This window comes from Haliotis rufescens, unplaced genomic scaffold (assembly GCF_023055435.1).
Source record: "Haliotis rufescens isolate VD_foot unplaced genomic scaffold, xgHalRufe1.0.p SCAF_19, whole genome shotgun sequence".
In the NCBI taxonomy this organism is placed as follows: domain Eukaryota; kingdom Metazoa; phylum Mollusca; class Gastropoda; order Lepetellida; family Haliotidae; genus Haliotis; species Haliotis rufescens.
The window spans coordinates 17,294,554-17,314,523 of record NW_025963879.1 but is presented as its reverse complement, the minus strand read 5'-3'; the positions used below and the strand labels follow the sequence as shown (position 1 = coordinate 17,314,523).

Here is a 19,970-nt window from a genome sequence, read left to right as displayed (position 1 = left end):
CCGTTCACAATGATGAACTCACTATATATTGTACAAAATTATTCTTTTGAATTTTCTTATTTGACATTTATTGATGCACATATACTGAACCGCAAAAGAAACGTCACTATGGATAGATATATGAGAAACCTTATTTGTCCAAACACTGTGAACGTACTTTGAGAGATATTAAAAAGATGAAACTTGGCAAAACTGATTATCAAGGTTGAAATTAAAGTGTCAAATGTTCTTAAAGTGAAACACAACACTTGTCTCTGAGAAAATGCCATCACAAGTCAGTATCTCGTGTGTCCGCCATGTGCATTGATGATTGCCGTGCAACGTCGATACATGGAATGAATGAGGCGGTTGATGAAGGCCATAGGCACTTGAGCCCACATTCTGAGGACACAGTTCAGCTGCGGTTGTCGGCCTTGGTCGGACGTCATTCAGCCGTCTTTGAATCTCGTCCTACAGGTGCTCAGTGGGATTTAAATCGGGTCTGAGGGCAGGCCACTGCATGGCTCGGATTTCATTCTGCTGGAGGAAATCTCTTCTTGCTCTCGCAGTGTGGGCACGGGCGTTATCATGTTGAAACTCGTGGTTGCGGCGACGTGCCAAATGAGGTATGGCGTGTGGTCTCAAGACTTGATCAATGTACCGAGCTGCTGTGACACCATTGTCTCTCCCTGGACCGATGTTCTGGAAGACCACAGGGCCGACCCTCTGTGCAAGACCAATTCCACCCCACACCATGATGCTCGGACCACCCCACGAGTCTCTCTCAACAACACAAGCATCCGAAGAACGTTCCCCACGGCGTTGCCAGACTCTCTCTCTCTGCCTTCTGCTGTTGAGATACAGTAACGGCTCTCGTCTGAGAGCTGGCCCTGTGTTGCCCACTGAAGACGGTCCCGGCGATGACGTGATGTCAGAATGGGTCCTTGCCGGGCGGTTTGTCCAGCTTGCAATCGTCCAAGGGCTTGGTGTCGCTGATTTCTTGTCAATCTTGACATGTGGTAGCAATTCAATAACGAATGAATGTTATCCGATCTGGGTGGATTTTTATAGGGCAAGAAATGCATGTGGGAACGCATGTGCATTTCAATTTGCACGGAACACACGTGCATCGGGTTAACATGGCCGTTGCCGTGATGCGTTTGGGCGATCGGTTTTATTGTCTGCTTTGTTTCTTTATCATCAAATTTCATTTTTCCGGACAAGGTAATGTTAAATTTTAGAAACTTTGACAAAAATTACCCAAATATTTAAATGACAACTTTTCATGCAATGTTACTTGGGGTGACGTTTCTTTTGCTCAGACTGATAGCATTAGTCTGTGATTGTCCTTCCGGCTCTCACAGATCTGTTCTCCCAGACTGACGGCATTAGTCTGTGGTTGTCCTTCCGAATCTCACAGATCTGTTCTCCCAGACTGATAGCATTAGTCTGTGATTGTCCTTCCGAATCTCACAGATCTGTTCTCCCAGACTGATAGCATTAGTCTGTGATTGTCCTTCCGGCTCTCACAGATCTGTTCTCCCAGACCGACAGCATTAGTCTGTGATTGTCCTTCCGAATCTCACAGATCTGTTCTCCCAGACCGACAGCATTAGTCTGTGATTGTCCTTCCGGCGCTCACAGATCTGTTTCTCCCAGACTGACAGCATTAGTCTGTGATTGTCCTTCCGAATCTCACAGATCTGTTCTCCCAGACTGATAGCAGTAGTCTGTGATTGTCCTTCCGAATCTCACAGATCTGTTCTCCCAGACTGATAGCAGTAGTCTGTGATTGTCCTGCCGGCTCTCACAGATCTGTTCTCCCAGACTGATAGCAGTAGTCTGTGATTACTAAGACAAAATTGTTATGGATGAGCAACTTCTTTATTACAATTGGGCGACGTTTCGGTGTAGATTCTAACACCGTTATCAAGCAAATGATAGTCTCTGATTATCAATACTTCCCGGTCGGACAATTAATTGCAAATAGATCCTTTTATCTCTTCAGATAAGAGAAGTCATTGATCGAGTGGTGTAGTGGCAGTCACTACGGCGGCCCGTGAATAATAAAATATAATAAAATAATAAAAACAGTCTTTGGCAGGGTTGGTTGGTTGGATAGTTGTTTAACGCCGCACTCAGCAATATTCATGCTATATGACGGCGGTCTGTAAATAATCGAGCCTGGACCAGACAATCCAGTGATTGACATCATGATCATCGATCCACGCAATTGGGATCGATGATATGCATCAACCAAATCAGTGAGTCTGATCACCCGATCCAGTTCGTCGCCTCTTTCGACAAGCATGGGTTGCTGAAGACCCATTCTATCCCGTATCTTCAACGGGTCCTTTCGCAGGGAAACCATTGTTGACAGTCAGCTGTTGACATCAGCAAGGATCCATTCAGTCGGGGCAAAGTGACACGAGAGGGCCCAGCAAGATCACCTATTCTACCCCGGACGTTCACGACAGTGAATTCTATTATATGAGATTATGTGCATCCATGACAATATCCCATTGAGGTGCATGTGCGTCCTTGACAGTTAATTATATACAATATATGAGTTCTCGGGGCAACCCACGTTATGAGGGCTACGTTATGGGGGAACTAGGCAGTCGACTATATGAGAAGAACATTTGTATTTGCATCAAGTGAAGGATTCAAATGAGATGCTTCCCATCTTCAGCAACCCTTGGTTGATGCATGTCATGGTATCCCAATCACATAGACCGGTGCTCATGATTTCAGTCACTGGTCTGTCAGACTGGATCATTTAAAGACCGCCGTCATAGGTAGAATATGGCTGAGTGCGGCGTTAAACAACGAACAAACAAACCTAATACTGCATTAAGGCACATATCTTGCCCAATAAATTATTTTTAACCAACAAGCAACAATCAAAGGTCTATTCAGGGTTGAGTTACACATCGTTATGGGAATCTAGACGTGTAACAGCAGTTAATTGCGTCCTTGACCAACACAGCAATTCATTACTTAAAACTATGACATATATAGCCTTCATCAATTATCACTCGATCGCGTCGTTAATCACACCCATAAGACCCTTTCCATTGTCTGTTCATATGTCCTTTGTTTTCCATTACAATCTTTCTGTTTATAAGGGGCTGTCGGGTAGCCTTGTGGTTAAAGTGTTCGCTCGTCATGGCGAAGACTCGGGTTCGATTCCCGACATGAGTACAATGGATGAAGCCCATTTCTGGTGGAATAATGCTTAAAGCGGCGTAAAATTATACTCACTCACTCACTCACTCACTCTATTTACAATATATACTGTTAGTCAGGCTGGTTTGAATGTTTGTTTGTTTGTTGTTTAACGCCGTACTCAGCAATATGTCATCTATATGACGGCTCTGTAAACAATCAAATCTGGACCAGACAATCCAGTGATTGACTTCATGAGCATCGATCCACGCAATTGGGATACGATGACATGCATCAACCAAGTCAGCGAGCTGACCACCCGATCCCGTCAGTGGCCTCTAACGACAAGCATAGTCGCCTTTTGCGGCAAACATGGGTTGCTGAAGACCTTTTCTACCCCGGATCTTCACGGGTCTAGTCAGTCTGGTATTCCTGCTTCACCTGTTTGACTTGTAGAAGAGTTGGAAACATTATTCGAATTATTTCTATCATCAATTATATTTGTTTATTTTATAACCGTCATCAATCTACGACATAAACGTTGACAGTTATGTGGCATAAGTTGGTCAACTGTCAACTAGTTACAGTTCGTTACAGCAGTAGGTCATTATACCCTACACTCCATGTCGTGTCTGTTCTTCTTCTACTGACAAGGTAACCTTTATATAATAGAAGCCCCTAGACGATTCCAGTAAATCCCACTGCTTCGATGCATACACCGACAAGTAATCTATTGAGAGCGCCTTGAATAGCACGCCATGCTCAAGCCTATGTAATCAGTTACTTGTCAACGTGACCAGTGTACTTCCTGGTACATAGCATAGCGTGTACCCCCATATACGCCACTGTGTTAAATATAGCATTAAACGTGTTTTATATATAGCAGCATAATACACTATGGTTTATCTTGTCACGATTTGGATTTAGGTAAACGGGGGCAGTGTAAGGCGTCACATCCGACAGTGCAGCGTAAGGCGCCCTGGGTTCGAATCCGGGTTTGTTTAGGTTTCACAAGAGTGGACCTTTTTTTCCATATTATTATCTGACAAAAAATGGAAAACTGTTCGAGTTTCTGTTACAACCGCATACCCCATCCCTATGCCTTTCCCATCCCATCCCATCCCAACCCGACCCAACCCAACCCAACCAAACCCAACCCAACCAATCCTATCCCCATCCTATCCCATCTCATCCCATCCCAACCCAACCCAACCAAACCAATCCTGTCCCCCATCCTATCCCATCTCATCCCATCCCAACCGTACCCAACCCAACCCAACCAATCCTGTCCCCCATCCTATCCCATCTCATCCCATCCCAACCGTACCCTACCCAACCCAACCAATCCTATCCCTATCCCCATCCCAACCCAACTTTACCTAACCAAACCCATCTACATCCAATCCTATCCTATCCTATCCTATCCTATCCTATCCTATCCTATCCCATCCCATCCCATCCCATCCTATCCCCATCCCATCCCCATCCCAACCCAACCCATCTAATTTCATCCCCATCCCCATCCCATCCCATCCCATCCCATCCCATCCCATCCCCATCCCATCCCAACCCAACCCATCTAATTTCATCCCTATCCCCATCCCATCCCATCCCACCCTATCCCCATCCCCATCCCATCCCCATCCCAACCCAACACATCTAATTTCATCCCCATCCCCATCCCATCCCCATCCCATCCCATCCCATCCCATCCCATCCCCATCCCATCCCATCCCATCCCATCCCATCCCCATCCCATCCCCATCCCATCCTCATCCCATCCTCACACATACACACTGACACACTCCCAACTCTCTCGCCTTCTCCCTGTATGAGACTATGAACAGAGGGGGGAGTTGCATGTATCACCTTCACACCTGCTGTTCTATCACAACTGTTTATCCCAATAATTTAGTCATAATCTCTGTGGTGGTGAAACGAGACACCCATGCTCATATAATGAGAACATAATGGAGTGCGCATGATCTTTACGGAGTTCATCGTCAGTGTATGTTGTTTTTCAGGCTGTAGCTGGTTCATTTGTAGAGACGATATTATTTCGATCTCACTTTTAGTCATAATAAAAATATAGAGGATATTATATCAGTGTTCATGTCATACTATGTTTATGACTCGAGTGTCAAAATTCCGGATCTTAGGTACGGTGAGGTGAGGTGAAATTGGTTTAACGTCGCGTCCAAGATTATTGCACTTATATAGCGACGTGCATGCACGTGTGTGTGTGTGTGTGTGTGTGGCTGCTTGTACTAGTCTGGACTGATGCCGATTTATAGTGCTAGCTCACTGAGATACCATGCCGCAGTTTAACATGAATACCCCAATCAGACACAGTATACTGACTCCGAGCCGACCAGTCCTTGTTTTAGCCCCTTAATGCCGACAGGGTAACAACAAGTACCATCTTTTAACGTCTTTTGGTATGACGCGGCCGGGGATCGAACCCCGGACCTTCCGCTCTCCGGGCGGACGCTCTACCACTAGACCACGGAGGCGGTCGATCTTAGGTACGAGTGTCGTAAGCATAGCATGACATGAACACGAATATATTGTTCTTTTATTACCGAAGATGTCCACAATCAGTCGCAACAGCAGCGGAACCACAATTTGTCGAATGACGTCAAACATATTCAGCTATGACGTCGTTTCTAGTGTGACGTCATTCCGCCCTTACGTCACAATAATATTCGAATGACGTCAACAATGCCGTTTGGATGACGGAAACAATACACTGTTGTCTTGTGACGTGACATGACCCAAGGGCACATGAGATTTTTATTAACCCCGATATGTTTGCCCTTGTAGGCATAAATATATAAATGACACAGATAGCTTATCACCTCTAACGAATGTATGTCAGTGAGTACAGTAAATTGATTTTAGAATCGACCCTGCCCAGAGTTTAAAAGCTGATTTACTTTTTAAAGGAGAGAAAAGACACAGCCACTGTGTAGTGACAAGTCAATACTTCCTGGTCGGACAATAAATTGCAAATAGATCGTTTTATCTCTTCAGATAAGAGAAGCCATTGAGTGAGGGGCGCACGTGGCAGTCAGCAATGTTGAACTCTGTGAATAATAAAAACAGTCTTTGGCAGGGTTGGTTGGATAGTTGTTGAACGCCGCACTCAGCAATATTCCGGCTATATGACGGCGGTCTGTAAATAATTGAGTCTGGACAAGACAATCCAGTGATTGCCATCATGATCATCGATCCACGCAATTGGGACCGATGACATGCATCAACCAAGTCAGCGAGCCTGACCACCCGATCCCGATAGTCGCCTCTTACGACAAGCATGGGTTGCTGAAGACCCATTCTATCCCGTATCTTCAACGGGTCCTTTGGCAGGGAAACCATTGTTGACAATCAGCTGATGACATCAGCAAGGATCCGTTCAGTCGGGGCAAATTGACACAAGAGGGCCCAGCAAGATCACACATTTTATTATATACTTCAATGTGTTAGCGATATATTCATTGCAGTGAACATAACACTTTGACGGAACTATTGTCATACAAGATTGATCTCCTATCCCTCCACGTTTATCGTAAGTGTCTGGCCCGTACACAAACAGTTGACTTCCTTTTTACGTTAGTTCCACATTGACAAGACAAAATAATGACAGATGGTCATTTATGGTGTTAATATCGGTTCGTGCCGTTTGTTATTCCCTTTAAATGTTTTGTTATAAACTGTACATTTCTCATTTAACTCGTCAATCGAGACTATTATAAGCGAAGTTTACAAGAATATTTTTGTTATAGATGATTTTGTATAATTATAATCATTTCTATATGTATGATACAGAATTTTCGTGACCGTAAATATTTTTTGTTATTTTTGTTTATATTTTTTAAGATTTTGCAAACACGAAACTAGTCGCAAATACAAGTGGTGGTTAACCATGTGTGTTAGGTTGGGAGAATTCACGTCTCAAGGTTTTACATTTGTAATGAAATAATTAAATTTTCCGGTAGACAACTACACAAAAAGTATACATGTATATTAAATTGGACATTTCATGTGTCGAGTGAAATATCATGATTCTCTCATCGAGTGACGGGGGAAAGGAGATATTTTCACGGAATCGGCCCCCTATCGATGAACGTTAATTCCGGAAATACGACAAACCAATCAGAATGTGCGTATGACTTCAAGTTCTTCTGTCAAAGAATCCCTCAGAAATAATTTTTGATGTCTTGTATCTAAAATATACGGTCCCAGATACAGTTAAATGTGTTCAATCTTATTGCTCAATATAATGCCCCGTTGTGTTTTCAATAGCATCAGGAATACACATGATAAACTGACGTCCAAAAGAAACTTGTGTACGGCGTTGGCAACGACGTGACTGGCAGAGGATTATCTTCACTGACGAAAGTCGATTCTGTATGTCTAGGGCTGATGGAAGACAACGTGTTTACCGCCGAAGGGGTGAACGAACGGCGGCGTGTTGCGTGCAGGAGGTCGTACCATATGGTTGAGGGAGTGTCATGTTGTGGGGAGGGATCTGTGGGCAGGAGAGGACACCGCTGGTCATCGTTGACGGAAACTTGACAGCTCAGCGGTACATGGATAACATTCTTCGTCCAGTTGTCCTACCATTTCTCCAGCAGCCACGTGGTGTCATTTATCAGCATGACAACGCTAGAGCCCATACAGCCAGAATTGTCACTAACTTCCTCGCAGCCAACAACGTCAACGCCCTGCCCTGGCCTGCACGCTCACCCGACATGTCCCCCATAGAACACCTCTGGGACTTGATGGATCGTCGTGTTCGACAACGACCACACTCTCCAGCCAACCGGCAAGAACTGGCGTCAAATCCCACACGACCTCATCAGACGACAGACTTTTTCTGTGCGTCGAAGAGTTTTTGCGTGTATTTAGGCATTTGGTGGTCACACACGCTACTAATGACTTGCTATTGAACGTGAGCGATTGTTTATGTACTCTGCCTATTGTCCATGATTCTGAAAGCTCGAGTTTTGTACCACACCCAACTTCGGGGGGCTCTGACGTCATCCTTGGTCGCGGTATGATTGTCATTTTCAGTGTTGATTATGTTGATATATTGATCTTCTCAATACACTTTACTTCATGCATGTTTGTTTTGTTGTTTTTGGGCAAGAGTGATTTCAAACTCTGGTAAAGTTTCTTTTGGACGTCAGTTTATATGCGGATGATATACGTGAAACATTACGCAACGAGTTGACAATTCTATTTTCTATGCCCGTTTGCGCCACAAATGACCACGAGAGGGGCACGAGTGGCTATTCGGCTTGTCCCGGAATAACGGGAGTGTTTTGTTGCTTTTGTTCTGGGTATTTTTTTTTAAAAAGTATAATGCTGACAATTTTTAAATATGTTTTTATTTATCTATTTCCCAAGATTGATATGTTGCGTTAGGTATACGATGGACGATATATGTACGATTTTTAATAAATAAAACAGCTTTAAATGGACAATCTTCATTAGATTAGGCTTTATGACACGCAATATAAGACTTTTGATATATTATATAATGTTATCTGCAAGTATTCCATTTCTGTCTGTTAATTAAGTGAGTGAGTGAGTGAGTTAATATTTAACGTCACATCGGCAGTATTTCAGCCATATCGTGACGACTGTTAATCAAGAGGTCTGTTTCTTGCAACTGCAACAGATTTTTCGACTTTGCATACAGATGATAGATGCCACATGAAGCGATCAACGGATGGTTTTTAGCTTTTGAAACTTGATGTATAAAAGAAAGGAAAATTCAGTAACATGAAACATATGTTGAAGGTACTGGTTATGACAGGAGTTGCTCAAGGATGGAATTTTTATTGTCAGAACCAGCTATTTTACGAGCGCTTCAGTACTGATTATCACTGTAACAGTTGAAGCGTCCAGTGGATCTGTGCTGACAATATCAGTAACTGACCCGACCCGTGAAGATCCGGGGTACAATAGGTCTTCAGCAACCGTAAAAGGCGACTATGCTTGTCGTAAAAGGCGACTGACGGGGTCCGGTGGTCAGGCTCGCTGATATGGTTGATGCATGTCATCGTATCCCAATTGCGTGGATCGATGCTCATGATATCAGTCACTGGATTGTATCGCCCAGACTCGATTATTTACAGACCGCCGTCATATAGCTGGAATATTGATGAGGTGCGGCGTAAAACAACAAACCAACAAATAAACCAACCCAATTGCGTGGATCGATGTTCATTATGTCAATCACTGGATTGTCTAGTCGCCTTTTACGACAAGCATAGTCACCTTTTACGGCAAGCATGGGTTGCTGAAGACCTATTCTACGCCGGAATCTTCACGGGTCTCGAAATATGAACGGAAAATGAAGCGAAAGTAGTTATGTAAAGTTAAGGTTGCCAAGAATGACAGGGCCGTTATATTTACGCACTTTGCAAGTGTCAGAAATATGTACAGGTTTATGTTTCCATCTAGGTCAATAAACCCTCTTTTGAATTTGTAATTGTTGCAATGCTCTGTAACAGTAACTAAACTTACTTGTCATGTCATAAATTGTACACAGTTATGCAAGAAAGAACAACACATTTATGTTTATGGTATACTGCCTTGCTAAAATTTAAAGATAAATTCAAAAAACAATTGAGTGGCAACTGCAAAAATTTTGACATCTGAAATTCAAGAACAAGTGAGCGCTTCTTGTGGTCTTTATGTAATGGACATGATAAACCATCGTTTTAATTTAGATATCATGATTTTAAATAGCAGTTTAACGTATTTTATTAACCAAATTATGGCTAGTATAAATGTCACTATGCAGTGATAAAAGACATACAGTTCTTCCAGTGTTAACATTCATTGCTGTCCTTCAACAAGCCTGCAGTTGATGACTGCCTTCCATTTTGACACTGCTCCAACAGTGGCAAGAGTCGTCTCATGTGGAAGTCCAGACTAATGAGGGCTTTCGAGATGTTCTTCATGGGCTGGAGACTCTGTATCAGGTCCGATATCTTGTCGACAAGAGCGCCCTCTTCCCCAACAACCTCTACATCCGGCTCTCTCTCTGCTCCATCTTGTGATGGCTGATCGGCAATGCCTAGTTCGACGTTGACCTCGGCTGATTCTTCAACATCCGGCGTAGGTTCGTTAGTATGGTCATATATTTGTTTGTCCTGTTGCAGGTTGTTGTTTAATGGCAGGTCTAGTTCTTCTGTTTTAAGTGGGAAAGATGTTTTCGCCCTCTGGGCCTCTTTATAGGTTTTGGTAATTCCGGTCACATTTTTGTCTTCGAGAACATCTTTCATGTTTGTTTCCTCGTTTACGCCAGCATCGTTTGTTGCCATGGGTACCCTTTCTCGCCGTGTGGTTGGTGTCCTTTCTGTCTTAATTCTGCTGCCCTCACCCGATGAAGATGTCAGTCTGGGCTTTTTGTTCTGGTTGTCTGGTTCAGATGTTCGCTGTCGCTTATTTCCCCTTTCTTTCGATTTCCTTCCTTTTTCTACACCGTTTCTTTCTTCATCACCGTTAATATTTCTTATTTCGCTTGTTTTTCTTTCTCCTTTCTCGGATTTCTTTCTTCTTTCACCGCCTTTTCTTTCTTTTTCCTCCGATTTCTTTCTTCTTTCCCCGCCATTTCCTTCTCTTTCCTCAGATGTCTTTCTTCTTTCCATTGTGTTTCCTTCTCTTTCCTCAGATGTCTTTCTTCTTTCCATTGTGTTTCCTTCTCTTTCCTCAGATGCCTTTCTTCTTTCCATTGTGTTTCCTTCTCTTTCCTTGGATTTCCTTCTTCTTTCCATTGTGTTTCCTTCTCTTTCCTCAGATGTCCTTCTTCTTTCCATTGTGTTTCCTTCTCTTTCCTCAGATGTCTTTCTTCTTTCCATTGTGTTTCCTTCTCTTTCCTCAGATGTCCTTCTTCTTTCCATTGTGTTTCCTTCTCTTTCCTCAGATGTCTTTCTTCTTTCCATTGTGTTTTCTTCTCTTTCTTTGGATTTCCTTCTTCTTTCCATTGTGTTTCCTTCTCTTTCCTCAGATTTCCTTCTTCTTTCCATTGTGTTTCCTTCTCTTTCCTCAGATGTCTTTCTTCTTTCCATTGTGTTTCCTTCTCTTTCCTTGAAAATATTTCTTCTTTCCATTGTGTTTCCTTCTCTCTCCTCAGATTTCTTTCTTCTTTCCCTGTCGTTTCCTTCTCTTTCCTGAGATCTATTTCTCCTTTCCCTCGTGTTTCCTTCTCTTTCACAAAATCTATTTCTTCTTATTTCGTCTTCCTCCGATTCTGTCTCGCCAACGGAATAGTCAAAACCCAAACCAGGACTGAGAACGATACCGAGTGATTTGTGGTTGTAATCGATAACCTTGTCCACGCCGGTATTGTACATAGGTTCATTCTCGCGATGCGGCAAAATATCTCTACCAAATTGTACTTTATATGGTGTTTTGGATTTTATGTACTCAATTATTCCTAGAGGGCATCGCTTCACTGCTTCTTGGTGGCGAAAATGATTTGTATGATTCTGAAGCTGATGATGCGACAGAGCCTTGAAATTGCACAAGGAACACCTCCATGGTGCCTCCTCATCGGTCACGTGGCTTCGGATAAAATGCTCTGTTAATTTTCTCTGTGTATCAATCTTGGGGCACTTACTGCATTCGTAATTTTGGGAGGTCATATTGTGTCCTGAAAGTAAAAGTAATAATTCTGACGAAATAACCTCAACAATACAAAGAGATTGTGGAGGAGGACTGCTGGTGTTTTTGGTTCATCCTTAAACCGCCTCAGTGGTCTGGTGGTAGAGCGTCCGCCCGGAGAGCGGAAGGTCTGGAGTTCGATCCCCGGTCGCGTCATACCATAAGACGTTAAAAGAGGGTACTTGTTGTTACCCTGTCTGGCGCTCGGCATTATGGGGCTAAAACAAGGACTGGTAGGCTCGGTGTCAGTATACTGTGTCTGAGTGGGGTATTCATGTTAAACTGCGGCATGGTATCTCAGTGAGCTAGCACTATAAATCGGCATCAGTCCGGACTAGAACAAGCAGCCACACACACGTGCATGTATAATGCACGTCGCTATATAAGTGCAATAATCTTGGACGCGACGTTCAACCACATTTCACCTCACCTCACCTCACCTCACCTCACCTCACCTCACCTCACCTCACCTCAACTCAACTCAACTCAACTCACCTCACCTCGTTCATCCTTAAAGATAGATACGCCGGCCTGTGATTGCATGAACAGTCAGTGAGAAACCCTCAACATCAACATCATAGTGATGGGATGAATCAACCAGCATGACTATTATCAGCAAACTTTGTGGGGAAGGTAAATGTTGTTTGTTTGTTGTTTAACGCCGCACTCAACAATATTCCAGTTATATGACGACGGTCTGTAAATAATCAAATCTGGACCAGACAGTCCAGTGATTGACATCATGAGCATCGATCCACGCAATTGGGATACGATGACATGCATCAACCAAGTCAGCGAGCCTGACCACCCGATCCCGTTAGCCGCCTCTTACGACAAGCACAGTCGCGTTTTACGGCAAGCACGGGTTGCTGAAGACCTATTCTACCGCGGGTCTTCACGGGTGGAAGGTAAATGGGTGTTTGCAAAACGAAAGGATAATATGAACTCATTTAAAAGAAAGATGAAAAATGCATGCATTTTGATTTGGATAAAATTGTATTTTGCGGATTAGTAAATTTAAGTAATCTAAACAATACAAACCTATGTCAAACCTGTAGAAGAGCTACTATAATGCTGCGAATATAGACTCCGAATGACCACCAAACTGGCTGAATGCTTGATTTGGGACTTCGGATGTTCCTGGAATTGTCAGAAGTTTCTCTGAAGCAAAACCAAAAGTGAAAGTAGAAGCAACATTTTAGTGTTGCCTCAAAACATCCAATCAAACAATAGGTATACGATGACATACATCAACCAAGTCAGCGAGCCTGACCCCCCGATCCCGTTAGTCGCCTCTTTTACAGCGAGCATTGGTTGCTGAAGACCTATTGTACCCCGGATCTTCACGGGTTGATCCATTATGTAGTACTACCAGCACAGTGGGGACGCTGACCTAACTCGGAATCCCCGCGGGGTAAATCCATGACTACTGACAGAACTTGAACACGATTAACCCAAATCCTCTACCTGACGAGTGTTCCAACGTTGAATATAACAGGAACTTCTTAGAGTGTTTGCAAACCCTGTGTCTGGGTCGGCGCATGTAACGCAGTACCTCTGATTTGTGCCTGCTAAAACGAGATATTCCCCATGCAGCTATTTTAAGAACTACATCATATAGGGCATGTGTTACTAAGTATGCCAAGGACACTGTGTACGCGATAACATCTGTGAGTGCCCAAACTTACGGTGGCCCATAAGGGACATGGAGTCTGTTTTTCAATATTTTGATATTTCACTTACTTTTATCGTAACCTTTTGCAAATTAACGCAATTTGTCAAACAAATATGTGATAAATCATGTATAAAAACAACCGAAAACATGGAAAAGTAGCTATCGAATCGCTGAAATTTGAAGCAAAAATGTCAAAATCTAAAAGGGAAATGTCAAAAACTACAATATAAATACAGTAAAGTATTTCCACCGCAGTGAAAAGTATTTCCAATAAAAATAGTTTTCACCGCGATGGAAATACTTTTCTGTACTTTCATTTTAGTTTTTTACATTTTCGTTTTTGTTTTGGACATTTTATGGGCCACCGTACAAACTAGATATTCCTCTTGTAGCTATGTTATGTTCTACGTCCCCTACTAGACAATCCAGTGATTGATATCATGAGCATCGATCCACGCAATTGGGATACGATGACATGCATCAACCAAGTCAGGGAGCCTGACCACCCGATCCCGTTAGTCGCCTCTTACGACAAGCATAGTCGCCTTTTACGACAAGCATGGGTTGCTGAAGACCATGTCTTACCTTGATCTAACGGGTCGTTTCACTGAGCATGAGTCACGCGATTCTAATACATAATATCGACATACCCTTTCCATAATCCTAAGAAATGTCAAAAAAGGGAATTGCATCGGACATCATTTTGGTCTTGGTCACTGAGGTTTCGTGTGTGTGCGTGCGTGCGTGCGTGCGTGCGTGCGTGCGTGCGTGTGTGGACTGAACAATTGCCTCCTTGGGTTTAGGTACCTTTAGACTTATCCTGAAATAAGGTTAATAAGAATAATTAAACTTCTCAGTGACGATTTACTTTGAAGCGAAGAAATACATTTCTGAAATACGGAATATAGTATTCAGTGGGACGCCAGGAAGACGCCAGAAATGAGCTTCACACATTGCAACCATGTGGGGAATCGAACACGGGTCTTCGGCGTGACGAGCGAACGCTTTAGCCACTAGGCTACCCCACCGCCCCTAATATGCTACAGTAGCATTGGAATATAGGGTACCATTGGTGTGACTGCAAGCAGCAATTCACACACGTTCAGGTCGCGCACTCAGAATATCCCTTTCAAATGTTGAGTGGGTTTATTTTTAGAATGTCAGTGTTTCAGCACTTTCATTTGAATGAGGGTGCTCGGCGGTTCAATGAAGTGCATGCCACCTGTGCGTTTCCTTTTTTGAAGAGTGTATTCAGGTATCAATACATAGTATAGGGCAACCATGCTTGTCTTACAGGTGACTCAAGGAGTCGGGTGGTCAGGCTCTCTGAGTTGGTTGATGCATGTTATCGTATCCAAATTTCGTGGATCGATGCTCATGATATCAATCACTGGATTGTCTGGTCCAGACTCGATTACTTACAGACCGCCGTCATATAGCTGGAATATTGCTGAGTGCTGCGTTACCCAACCAACAAACAAACATTAAATGTTGAATGTGTACGTGGTTTGGTCACAACAGAACTGAACTAAAGCAAAAAGCACGAAAAAGATCAGGAGGTGTACGTTTTTTAATAAAGAGAAGTTTACTCGATGAATGTGATGTGGAAAAAACAGATAATGAACATGGTTGTATTGTGTTTTAACAATATGTCTGTTATTTACCCCCAGACAATACCAATAGAAAGTTGACGCTTCCGCTTTTTATGACATATTACTGACACAAATATTTAGATACCAAAGATGTCATTCAACTTATGTGTGTGGTGATTTCACCGGCAGGTGTGCAGGTCTGTCAGATTACATTGAAGGTGTTGATTCCCTACAGGAGAGGGAGGTGATAGACAATACCTAAAATACATATGGACATGGTCTTCATGGGACCCGTGAAGATCCGGGATAGAATAGGTCTTCAGCAGCCCATACTTGCCGTAAAAGGCGACTAACGGGATCGGGTGGTCAGGCTCGCTGACTTGGTTGATGCATGTCATCGTATCCCAATTGCGTTGATCGATGCTCATGATGTCAATCACTGGATTGTCTGGTCCAGAGTCGATTATTTACAGACCGTCGTCATATAGCTGGAATATTGCTGAGTGCGGCGTTAAACAACAAACAAACAAACAAACAAACATACAAACAGACTGACAAACAGTATATATTGTAAACAGAGTGAGTGAGTATAATTTTACGCCGCTTTAAGCACGATTCCACCAATATCACAGCGGGGGACACCACAACAACAAACAAACATGGTGTTCATGGATTTTGAATGAACGCCAACTACGGTATTGCAATGTTCGCAATAGCATTTTACATGATTTTACGTACGCCTCAACACGAGATATATACATGTAAGTGGTAGGCTACAGTCATTGTCCATACGATTCCCTGGGGTGGTGTCTGTCTTCAGGGTCATACGTTACCATATGTTCTGGTAAAAAGTGCCGGGTGTGTGGGGTCGGTAGATGCTCAAGCTACGATTAAATTAGATCATTCAATACTTAAATGGACATTTCCAGTAGAATTTGTCGCGCGGGCCGGGCATCTTCCCGAGTCAAGGGAGTTAATTCCAGTAAAGTCCAGTTTCCACCCTTGCCGAACTAGGCTGGAATTATGGAGTAATAACTTGGCTGGACAAACGAGTCTATGCACAGGCCAATCAAAATCTCGTAACGAAATCGACATCCGGTACGTTAACTGCCGTGCAGATTTCGGTAGGAGGTAGGATTTGCAAAGCATGTGTACCGTCAACAGATATTTTCCAATTTTTTCATGTTTTAAACCAAGGTGCTGACGTGATTTGATGCACTTTGCGAAGTAAGACCCGTTCTATTACAATATAGATCTTGATTATCAATCAGATCGTCTTCACTGGGCAGGGGCAGTCGGGTAGCCTAGTGGTTAAAGCATTCACTCATCACGCCGAAGACCCGGATTCGATTCCCGACATGGGTACAATGTGTTAAGCCCATTTCTGGTGTCCCCCACCGTGATGTTGCTGGAATATTGCTAAAAGCGGCGTAAAACCATACTCACTCACACACTCTTCACTGGGCGCCGCCATTTTGTTTGAAGCAAATGCAAGTGATATAGAGGGACATAGAGGGAGGGGCATAGAAGGGACAAAACTCGTAATAGCCACTGGTGGCGCTACGATCGAGCACAGAAATTCCAGCTTAGTTCGGCAAGGGTGGAAACTGGACCTTTACGGTCAGTTAACTCCCTTGCCTCGGGAAGATGGGTAACAGTAGGAAAAAACTGATTTCTATGGAAGTGATACATCCAAAAGCTTTAACATACTCTGTTATATCGGAATTCAAACGAGCTATCTTTGAAAATATTGTCAAAGACCATATAGGCGCAATTAATCGTCCAAATAATAGTTGTGGTACTGGTGGTAACAAACTTCGACTTTGATGTAACTTCCAATAAAATTTAAAAATAAAACAATGTATATTTTGTTACATTTACCAATGTCATATCGACGTGTTCTAGCTACTTTTAGGTGTGATCTAACACCTGTAGATGAGGTGAGGTGAAATTGGGTTTAACGTCGCGTCCAAGATTGTGGCACTTGTATAGAGACGTGTGTATGGCTACTTGTGCTAGTCCGGACTGATGCCGATTTATAGTGCAAGCCCACTGAGATACCATGCCGCAGTTTAACAAGAATACCCCACTCAGACACAGTATACAGTAGACTCCGAGACGATCATTTCCTTGTTGAGCCCCTTAATGCCAAGCGTCATACAGAGTAACAAGTACCAATTTTAACGTCGTTTTTGTATCGAACCCCGGACCTTTAGCTCTCCGGGCGGACGCTCTACCACTAGACCACGGAGGCGGTCAGCACCTGTACGTGAAGAGACTGGGCGCTCTGCCAACTCTGCCAGTTACTGAGTTAAAGATTGTTGACGTCATTTGACAAATTGTGGTTCCGCTGCTGTTGCGACTTGCTGTAACACCAAAACACTAAAATTCGTCTCGGTATGTAGACATCTTCTTCGGAAATAAATAGAACATTATTTTCGTGTTGATGTCATACTTTATTTACGACACTTGTGTTCTAAACATAGTATGACATGAACACTCATATAATATCCTGATCTATTTATGTCTGCTGCCATAAAGCGTGCGACAAAACGTAATAAACCTCTATTGACTATAAAATGTGCAGTGAAAATAATATACCTAATACGAGTATGGTACAAGAGTGGCTAGAGGCGAGAGATACATTACAAATCTACTACATGTACAGTATATCAACTTTAGCAGATGGACAGTTATCGCATCCTGTGCCTCGGAAACTGCCGGTCATAAATACAGTCTGTGCAGTAGGCTAATTGAACTCCTCTGTGAAAGAGGTGGTAAGTGGCTTTCGTTGTGTGTTTAACATTGTAACGTAAAAAAATATTCGTCAAAAGAAAACAAACTAAATGTTCAATGCAACATTTTTTTACGTTGTAAATAAGTAACGGTTACATAAACCCTCCAAATATGACAGAAACCAGCTTACTGGTGTGCCCTATTACTGTAGTCTCTGCCAACACTACATGGCGTACCCTGACCTACAGTAAATTACGTTTATAACGAACTGACGGATATTACGAACTGAATTTTTGGTCCCTGCCATTTGCTGTATAGATGTTGTATATATGCTTACAACGAACTACGGTGATAACGAGCTAACATTAGTGGTCCATTAGAGTTCGTTATAACCGTAGTTTATTGTACTTAGTTTCTTGGAAGTAATTGTTGACAGTTACGCAACAATTTGAAATTTGGAAAGCGGTGGACGTGCCAGTTTTTACATTTTGTGCAAGATTAAAATTTGAAGTCACAGTGGAGGATACTTGGCTGACTGACAAATCTTAACCCTGCAGAATAGAAGAATTGCCCCTTCTTTGATCGGCCAACGAGTTAGAAAAGCAATGACAGTGTTGTCAGGAATGTTAGCGTGCAGTGAAGCGGTCATAAATCCAGATGCATGTTTTTTTGAATCCAAGTTGATTATGTATGTTTTATTGATTGTCCAATCAAAATCGAGTATTTTTACGTAGTCATGGTAGAATCAACAACAGCTGTCATCTGGCTTGAAGGGATATATAACATTAACTATTGTTTCTAAAACATTGGGTGTGTTAAAATATGTGTTATTATAGACAAGTTTTACATAGATAATGAGTTGCTTGTTCACTAATCCCTTTAATATTAATTTATTGTAATGAATATAATTGTGTTTAAATAAAAACTATGAGGTATTACCTAAGTACATTACGATCGCATGAACCAGAAATGTTGTAGGCAACAGGTGTATTCGATGACTAATTGAACATTTTAATGTATTTCGCCGGAAATAATCAATTAAAAAATTGTGACAAATGTTCATGTGTACATGTTTTACGTACTGGATTTGCAACAGCTGAGTTGGATGCGTGTGGTCTTAGTAATTATACAACGTCGAAGTATATTTTTAGGAAAATCAGGGACAGGCGGATTTTTGCACTTAATGCTCATGGCTTCTGTGAATAAAACTTACTGAGACAACCGATCTCTGTTTGTTTACTTCAGTGCTGATCCCCCAGCCTTTATCTAGGAGAATTCCTCACCAATTTGTACAATGTTTATTTGCGCTTCTCGAAGCTGTTAATATGGTACATGCCAACTTCGAGATAAAGATACAAAATTCTTAAGTAAGTTCGAGTTTCCATTTGTGACGTCACTTCCTGTTATGAGTATTACACAGAATGCCTTTACTATGCCACTTCCTGTTGTTACACGTATGTCATCACACTCCGTCGCAGTGGTGACTCAGCATAACTATGCTAGCTGGCTGCCGGCCGCATGGAACTCTGGGTAGGAGAGTGATGTCATCGTTGTCATGTGACGTCACTTCCGGCTATGACTGGGACGTCACATGGGGCTTAGGACGGTGGATCCGAGGGGGAGGGGGACATTCAAGCAACGCACAGTTCCCACGTCACCAACCACATACGGCTCCAATAAAGTTAAACAAACACACGCAAACATACAATTATATATGGAGATTTGCAATACTATGAGCGCGGGGAGTCATTTGGGACGTTATTAACGTATTGCAGCTCCGGTCCTGGTATGACGACGTCGCCATCGTCGGCGCACCAAGACGCATACATCTGCTTCACGTTCTATGTTTTTCATGCGTGGCATACTCAGCTACTGAATTCAGTTATTAAAAACTATTATGACAAGATTGTATTTTTCAGCGTCATACATAACTTCGTCTGTGACAGTGAGTGCGTTACAATTTAACGTCACACAGGCATTCGTTTGTAACCGTGCGCTTGTGATATTATAACTATGGAACATGATTTCCACTCTACACAAGATCGCATGATCGTTGGATCAAATGGCAGGGTATGCACGTGCACAATGTGCTTTGACGCCAGCATTTTCATCTAAAAATTATAAACAACACCTTTCTA

General features: G+C 42.7%; 1 protein-coding gene across 2 annotated transcripts; it reads right to left on the bottom strand.

The window, feature by feature from the left end:
- Nucleotides 1–9,374: 9,374 nt before the first annotated feature.
- LOC124137566 (DEAD-box ATP-dependent RNA helicase 42-like) lies at nucleotides 9,375–13,433 on the bottom strand. Of its 2 annotated transcripts, none has more exons than XM_046503916.2 (3): nucleotides 13,297–13,433; nucleotides 12,871–12,990; nucleotides 9,375–11,818 (listed from the first exon to the last, which is right to left on the bottom strand). In XM_046503916.2, exon 3 carries the CDS (start codon nucleotides 11,808–11,810, stop codon nucleotides 9,993–9,995), a length of 1,818 nt encoding a protein of 605 aa, XP_046359872.2. In that variant the 5' UTR covers nucleotides 11,811–11,818; nucleotides 12,871–12,990; nucleotides 13,297–13,433; the 3' UTR covers nucleotides 9,375–9,992. The 2 variants fall into 2 exon arrangements, with proteins under 2 accessions (XP_046359872.2, XP_046359873.2); XM_046503917.2 differs by having other exon boundaries at nucleotides 12,871–12,969; nucleotides 13,297–13,420.
- Between the last annotated feature and the right edge of the window lie 6,537 nt (nucleotides 13,434–19,970).